General features: G+C 42.1%; 1 protein-coding gene across 1 annotated transcript in view; it reads right to left on the bottom strand.

The window, feature by feature from the left end:
• Positions 1 to 2,197: 2,197 nt before the first annotated feature.
• LOC146809762 (toll-like receptor 12) overlaps positions 2,198 to 7,531 on the bottom strand; it is a 117,301-nt gene continuing 111,967 nt past the window's right edge. The window contains exon 2 of the mRNA XM_085614381.1: positions 2,198 to 6,120. Within this exon, the coding sequence (XP_085470507.1) occupies positions 3,249 to 6,077 (2,829 nt within the window). The 5' untranslated portion in view covers positions 6,078 to 6,120 and the 3' untranslated portion in view covers positions 2,198 to 3,248. The remainder of the gene's footprint in view (positions 6,121 to 7,531) is intronic.

Raw genomic sequence — 7,531 nt, 5'->3', positions numbered from 1 at the left:
TCCTGCCTCCATCACATATGGTTTTTTTATATTTATTTTGAGGTCCAAGCTACCCATGAATTTTGAATATCTATCTAAAGCTTTCTCCAACTTTCGCGGGGTACGTGCCAGTATTACTGCGTCATCCGCATAGAGAAGGGCAGGGATGGGGCGATTTTTCACTCGTGGGAGGTCCTGGGCCCCTTTCAGCATCTCTGCCTCAAGACCATTCGTGTAGAGGGAAAAAAGAAAGGGGGCCAGGACACACCCCTGCCTCACGCCCCTCTCCACATTAAAGGAATCCGATAATTCACCCTGCGTTCCAAAACGGACCCTAGATGAGGCATTAGAATACAGTGCCCGTAGGAGATACACAAGAGCTGGGTCTGTACCCATATGAGTGAGCACTGACCACAGCTTCGAGTGGGAGACGCAGTCAAAGGCCGCGGAAAGGTCGACATAGACCATGTGTAACCTTCCTTGTTTTGCTGAGACATATTTACCCATTAATAGGGCTAAGTTCAAAGCCTGTTCAATTGTTCCGAAGCCCTCTCGGAAGCCAAACTGGATATCAGATAGTATATTACGGTCATCTGCCCAATCCTGTAGGCGCTGGAGAACCACTCTGCCCAGAGCTTTACCGAGAGAGTCCAGTAATGAAATTGGCCTATAACAGGTCACATCTTCCCTATTTCCTTTTTTAAAGATGGGTACCATAATCGATTGGGTCCATGTTTTAATTAAACCACAGTTCATTGTTGCATCGAACACTTTTGTTAGAATTGGAGCCCATAAGTCTAATTCAGACTTAAAGAAATCGACTGGTACACCGTCTGGACCAGGGGCTTTTCCACTTTTGCTCTTTTTAACCTCATTTATGACCTCATTTAAGTCAATATTTTAGGGGATTCGGAAATAAACTATCTTGTGGACTCTGGTTATTTTCCTCTAGTAACTCTACTCCTATTACTTTGCCAAAAACTTTTGAAAAGTGGTTTGCCCATATTGGGCCCTCAATCGCTACTTCTACTCTTGGCATGTCGCTGGTATCTATCAAAAAGGGGGACTTCACTACCTTCCAGAACTGCTCACTATTCCGATTCCGGGAACTCTCATATAGTTGGTCCCAGAGCGCTTTTTTCAGTTCTTGTTTTCTAATTTTGCAGGCTAGACGATAGGACCTCCTTAATCTGCATATTTCCTCCTGATCTCTTAGGAGATTTCGTCAGCGCTTTTTTTAAGGATTTGTGGGCCAACCCTGTAGTTAGACTTGCTTCAGGTACTAAAAATGCTGCCTAAAGTTTACACAGCACAAGAGACCCCCAAACACTCTCATCTACTGTGCCTTCATTTTCACCCAGAGATATTTCAAGGTCCTCGTTAACTATTAGGGGACTGTTGTTTTTTAACAAAAAATAAACATTTTTTGTAAAATGTAAAAAGAATGGACATGTCAGTCCCAATAGATCCCTTCCACTTCAACCTATGTCCAGAGGTTCATTCAGATGAGTGGAGGGGGATGATGGCAAGGAGGAGACCACCAGGGCAGCTCTCAGAGCCAGAGTCCGGATACTGTGGGCCCCTGAGACGTCAGAGTAATATCCCAGGTGAAAGAGGAAAAGAGAAAGATCTAAGAATAGTGCTGAAGCGATGGCTCAGAAGGGGGGGGGGGGCACTATGTGGTGGCTAATGGTTTCATTTACAAATGGACAGGGGCAGCTTGCTCAGAGGGATGCCCTGCAGAAGTGTGGGAGATATGGGGGCTCATTATTTTAAAGGTCTACCACTGCAATTAGTGCAGCAGGTGCAGCATCTCTGTGGCCAGAGGTATGAAGGGCCACTACACCCAAAGTATGGCTGTATTAGTGGAAAAAGGGGTTTGGGGTACATTTTCCTTACTTACATAAGGGTAAAGGTTACCTTTGCTGCGCAGGGAACAGGACCAAAGCAAAGGAGGGAAAATATTGGGCTTTTCCAGTTTTCTTTTCTACATTGACAAAGGAGTAAGTAGCCTGCTTTGTGCCTCAGGCCTAGGAGTGATGGCCCAGTTGAATGGTACACGCAACAGTGTGGTACTACTGGCAATTGCTTAATAGGAAAAATACGATATAAAACCACGTATTGCAGTAATGGCGAGAGAGAGGAAATAAAAGATCACACATGGGATTTTCAAAAATTAATCATTTCTATTTTTCAGAAATTTTCTAGTAATGCATACATATGTGAAGAAGTTCGTATCACGGTTGGATAAAAGGGTGCATTGAAAAGTGTTCATAGAAGTACTCATGTGCAACGTGATAAGGAAAAGAAGAGTAATGGTTGTCACAGAATACTTTTATACAGTTAACAACAATGGCTAAAGCACCTCAAATTAGCTAGTGTAATATACCTGTTTGGAAGACCAATCTTCTGCTCAAAGGCAATAGTTCATAGTTAAGAACTGGTGGTAACTGAATCCTAATACACCATTCAGAAGGATCTATGTATTCAATCCAGGTTTGAAACTCAATGTCGACGTTTCGACCCAATTGCATGAGGTGAATTAAACCCATCAGGACAGTGGTGAAGAATAATATGGCAACCTATAGTAGCGCAAACGCAAGGTAGGTAACGGGACCCAACTCGGATACTGCCGTAGAGAGGGCACAAGGCTCCTCATCCACAAATTGACCACGTGGTCGAGACTCCGCACATAAAAAGACAGGCAGTCGTAAGGATACTACTCATTAAATTCCTTTGTGAATTGCAACAATTATAAACTTACTCAAAAGAGTAAGTTTGCCTTTATTTAACTAGCCCTTAGACAGTGGGTTATCAGCACTGAGTGTGGCAAACAAAGACCATGTGAAATATTTATGGGAGTGGAGAAAATTATCCTTGCTCCAGACGCAAATACCATCATACTCCTTGGAGCAGGCAGGCGTGGCCTTGTGTGTTAGGGAACACGTCTGGAGTACTGGTAAGAACATTTGATGCCTCTCAGTGTAGCAGAGGATAATGTGGCTGAGGCCTGGTAGCATGCCTCTGCACATAACTGAGGTAGAGTCCTGATTGTTCAAAAGGCTGAAACAAAATGTCATAGGACACAATATGGGCAGGTATTTCTTACTGTCTAATCTTTGCTATCCCTGAGCCAAGGTTAGTATTGTCTCTTCCGTATCATAGAGTAAGCAGTCTATCCAATCAAGTTCCAGGGTACCGAATGATTAAAGTCAAACCAATTATTGTACCCATCCTCTAACTCACTGGGGGAGGGTGTACAGTACTTATTAACAATTCACTATCTCTTCAACTTTAGTCTTCTCAATGGCCTTCCTCATATTCTCCCAAAATGCCATCTGCTTGTCCTCATTTCCATCAGGCCATGCTATGTATGTCTTTTTCTTCACCATCTTGGCCAGTCTGTGATAGGCAGACAGCTGGTACTTTGAAACATGCTCCAAGAAGACCAAGATGAGGACATCCTCCTGCTCTGCAAGCAGCCGATAGGTCGCCATTCGCATCTCCAGAGAGCACCATTCACTCCTCAGATAACTGTGGCTGATCACACAGATGGTCTTCCTGCTCCTGTAAATACTGTCTGCTATATTATCCACAATGTCTTTCCCCACCTCAAAATCCCTGTTATGTAGGCACAGTTTAAAGAACGGTGGCCCTTTCTCCTCCAGGTTTGGAATGAGATGCTGCAAAATCCAATCTTGGTCACTGCTGCTGTAGGACACAAAAGCATCAAACTCATATTTTACAGGCTGGCCTTTTCTTCCCCTTATTCGGTTCAGCCATGCATAGAATATATACATCAAACTCAAGAAATGAGAGCTGCATGTTTTGTATAGTAATGTGACAGATATGAAAAAAAGAAGAAATATGGACGTCAAAACGAATAACATAAACTCTATTTCTTGCTCACATCTTTTATGTAAAAAAATTAAAAAGTTAAACTTTGTACGCTCCTCAATGCAGATCAAATTGCTCAAATTGGTGACAAAGGTCTGTGGTGTACTGGCAGCCCAAGTGTAAAACCATGTGTACATGCAATCGCATGGGAAGGTTATATCTTCTAAATACCAGTATTTCAGCTTTGGAAATAAACTTTGAACACCATTATCCAGTGTTGCAAAAGCATCATTACGAGTTACAAAAACACGAAGCGAGATCATACTTTTGAACATGCCAAAAGTTAGGTAGTTAAGCCCAGAATTCTGCAGAATAAGACTTTGTAAACTTGGCAAATTCTGAAATAGAAATTCTGGATTATAAATGGGGTTGAACATAGCTGAATACAAATTCCATACTTCTAAATATTTCAAATAGGTTAAATTAGAGAAATTTAATGCACTGTAATATCCTGCACCAATATAATGACTATAAAACAGTTTCTCTAAAATGGGGCACATCTGGTAAAAAGAAATCTGTTCTCCCATAGATATGATCTGAGCATTAAAAGCTATAAAAAGTTCTGTGGTGTTGTGGAAGAGAAATCCTTTGGGTGTTCTGATATTGATATAAAGGGCTACCAAAGTCACTTTTTTCACAGAAGACAGTGATATGTCACTTTTACTTTTGATGTGTATATAATCAGTCACTGTCCATGTTAAAACGGTTAATTGAGGGAAATTCTCAGGCATAAGATACATGATATTTGTGTTCAGTGTGAGCACTTTGAGGGACTTTAGCTCTCCCCATTGATCCCCTTCAAGTTTTTCGAAGGAATTTTCACTAACATCTAAGGTCAGCAAGTTGGGCACAGGTTCCAAAATGAGGCTATCTAGATGCTTGAGTTTGTTGCCATGCAAATTCAGATGCTTTAGGCGAAGCAATCCGAAGAATCCCAGAGGTTCAATTGTTTCGATCCTATTTGTATTGAGATCCAGCACAAGTAAATGAGCCATGCAGGCAAATTGTTTGTTTTTGACAAAGCTTACATTGTTAAATGAAAAGTCCAGAACCTGTAGTCCAGAATTGAAATGCATTTTTTCATATGAAAGAGGACACAGGTCTAGTTTGAGGTCAGTATTTTTAGAGAGAATTAAAACTCTCAGATGAGGAATCTTGTATAAAAAATCGCTTGCAAGATATTTAAGATGATTGCGTCTCAGATCCAAGGTTTCCAAAGACCCACACTCGGACAAGCCCTCTCCTGACAACTGCTCAACTTGACTATAGGTAACAGCAAAGGACAATAGTTTAAATCTGGATGCAATGGAACACATGTTAATGGTATATGGAGTTTTCTTCTTCACATACTTAAGAAGCAAATTGTCTAATGTGCCAGCTCCACAATGCAAAAGATCATTTAACAGCGTGGGCGGAGGGCTAAGAATCAACGAGCGAAGCCCCATCATACTAAAAGCATCCGGGCTAAGTTTACTGACTGGATTTTCTGATAGATCCAGCTCAAAGATCGCTGGAATTTTATCCCATTGCTCGAACCCAAGTTTCATCTGTACGATCTCAATGTCGTTGTTGCTTAGGTCTAGTCGGTGAACTGATTGCATTCCCCTGAAGACACTGAACACCATGGACATGTCATTAATGTTATTAAACTGTAGAGAGAGTTCCTGAAGCTCAACAGAAGGTGGTAGATCCACCTGTCCAATATGATTAATGCAGATGTTATTCAAGGTTAGAGTTTTTAAGGATGTCAAATTGAGAAATACATCTTGCGCCAATGATATGTTTCTGCTTTTGCGAGTTGAGGGACAACATATAATGGTAAGGTTTTGAAGGTGTGGCAGTCCGTGGAACACTCCTGGGAGCACAGTTTGAACTTCAATTTCCAAATGCAAATACTGTAGCGCCTGGAATCTAGAGAGTGCATTCCTGTGAATGGTTGATACACTTCCAGTGACACACAGAGCCAGGACATGTCTAGGAACATCAGATAGATCTTCTGGTAAAGCAGTGATATTACAGCAACTAGCAAATAATGTTTTGTTTTGAAATGAAGGACATGAATAACAATCTGGCAGTCTGTACAGGGGTATGGCGTCTTCAGCGAGCACACATTTTCTGCTGGTCCACCCAAGGCTGAAGTAAGACCTAGTGGAGAGGAAAAATAAGACACCGCTCCAGGTAAAAAAGAGCACTTCCTTCATTCTTTTAATATTTGAAGTCACCTGGATGCAGGTCTTTTCTTCTCTGAAAAACAAAATAAAATGCAGAGTTAGCCAAACACTACATTTGGCCTACTAATAGCTATTATTTTGCTAATGACCAATAATCTAGAAATGTAATACTTTGTAGGCCCTGAATCACAGGAATGTGCACAAACACTCACATACAATTTTTATGACATTTTTGTGAAAAAGAGTAAACAGAAATCAGTGTGATTCAGTAACAGGCAAAAGATGTTGATTAGGCCCTTATTCGGATGTTCGGTGGCGGGTCCACTGAAATCTATCGATGCGATCCGACCAACGGATTACAAATTGGGGAGAGAATGACCGCTGCTGTGTCAACGGGCTCAAGGAGTATGTCGGAATAGCAGTGGGACCGTAATCCCTAAAATAGGTATTGATTATGATGTATCTTTCTGTCTGCCTGTCTATGGTGACCAAATGCCATTGAAAAGCAGATGGAAAGGTACTCTGGGGCCCCAAGCAAGGCCCCTGTCCCCTCTGGGCCTTTACTATGGGGGCTGTGCCCCCCCAAACATCCATGCATCGTGTGGCAGGCACCACATGGTTCCTGCCACAAGGTGTATGCATGTTTGAAAACATCCAGTTTTCTGTTACAGCATGGACTGCGGCCTTTTCCGGCTGCCACACAAGCTGCAATGGAAAAATGGATGTTTCCCAATTCAGCAGGTAGAATTGCTGACCTATAGTCAGGCGGATTCCATCCCAATATGGAGTGCGCCGTATGCCTGTCCGACCGACATCGTAATAGGCCCCTTAGAGTTTGGTGGCTGAAGGACATCCATCCAAACTTGGGAGCTGTCACATCCACCTTGTGTACAGTGTCTATGTTTGTGTTGTAGAGCAGTAGACTGTTTTTTTTTCTCAAGTCAATTTCACTGTACTGTGTTATTTAAATGGATTCTGGACTGTGCTTTATGGTACTCAATATGTGAATGTCCATGTATTAGTACAGTTGCTCCAAGTAACATGTCTTAGAAGGTGCCAGAATAGGTGCAGAGCGAACAAACAATCAAAAACGTATTAGGGAGGATCCCCAAAAATTATTTATTCACCAAGGCCACGAAATTTACCCTAGGAAAATTGTGTGTGTGCATAACTGGAAAACTGCCAAAACGAAGCTCACCAAAGAATAATGGCTCCGCGGCAGTGCATGCACAATACTCAGTGCACGTGCACTGGTCACCTCCAAGTCTTTTCCTATGGTCACGAATTTAGCAAAATGCCAGTGGTGGTAGAAGTGGCATCTCATTGACATCTTGCGAAGTGACATCACATGGAGTGAGTGTAAGGGTAGATCTGCCTTTCTATCTGTGTGTTGTTCGCTGGTCCCTGGACTAATGCACTGAATTGCACATTTTGAGGAAGGTATGTGAAAGACATACTCACGCTCAAGTTTCCCTCATTTGTGA

Source organism: Triturus cristatus, chromosome 7, assembly GCF_964204655.1.
Source record: "Triturus cristatus chromosome 7, aTriCri1.1, whole genome shotgun sequence".
NCBI classification, from domain to species: Eukaryota; Metazoa; Chordata; class Amphibia; order Caudata; family Salamandridae; genus Triturus; species Triturus cristatus.
Note: the sequence above shows the minus strand (reverse complement) of the source record. Positions and strands in the feature narration are given on the sequence as shown.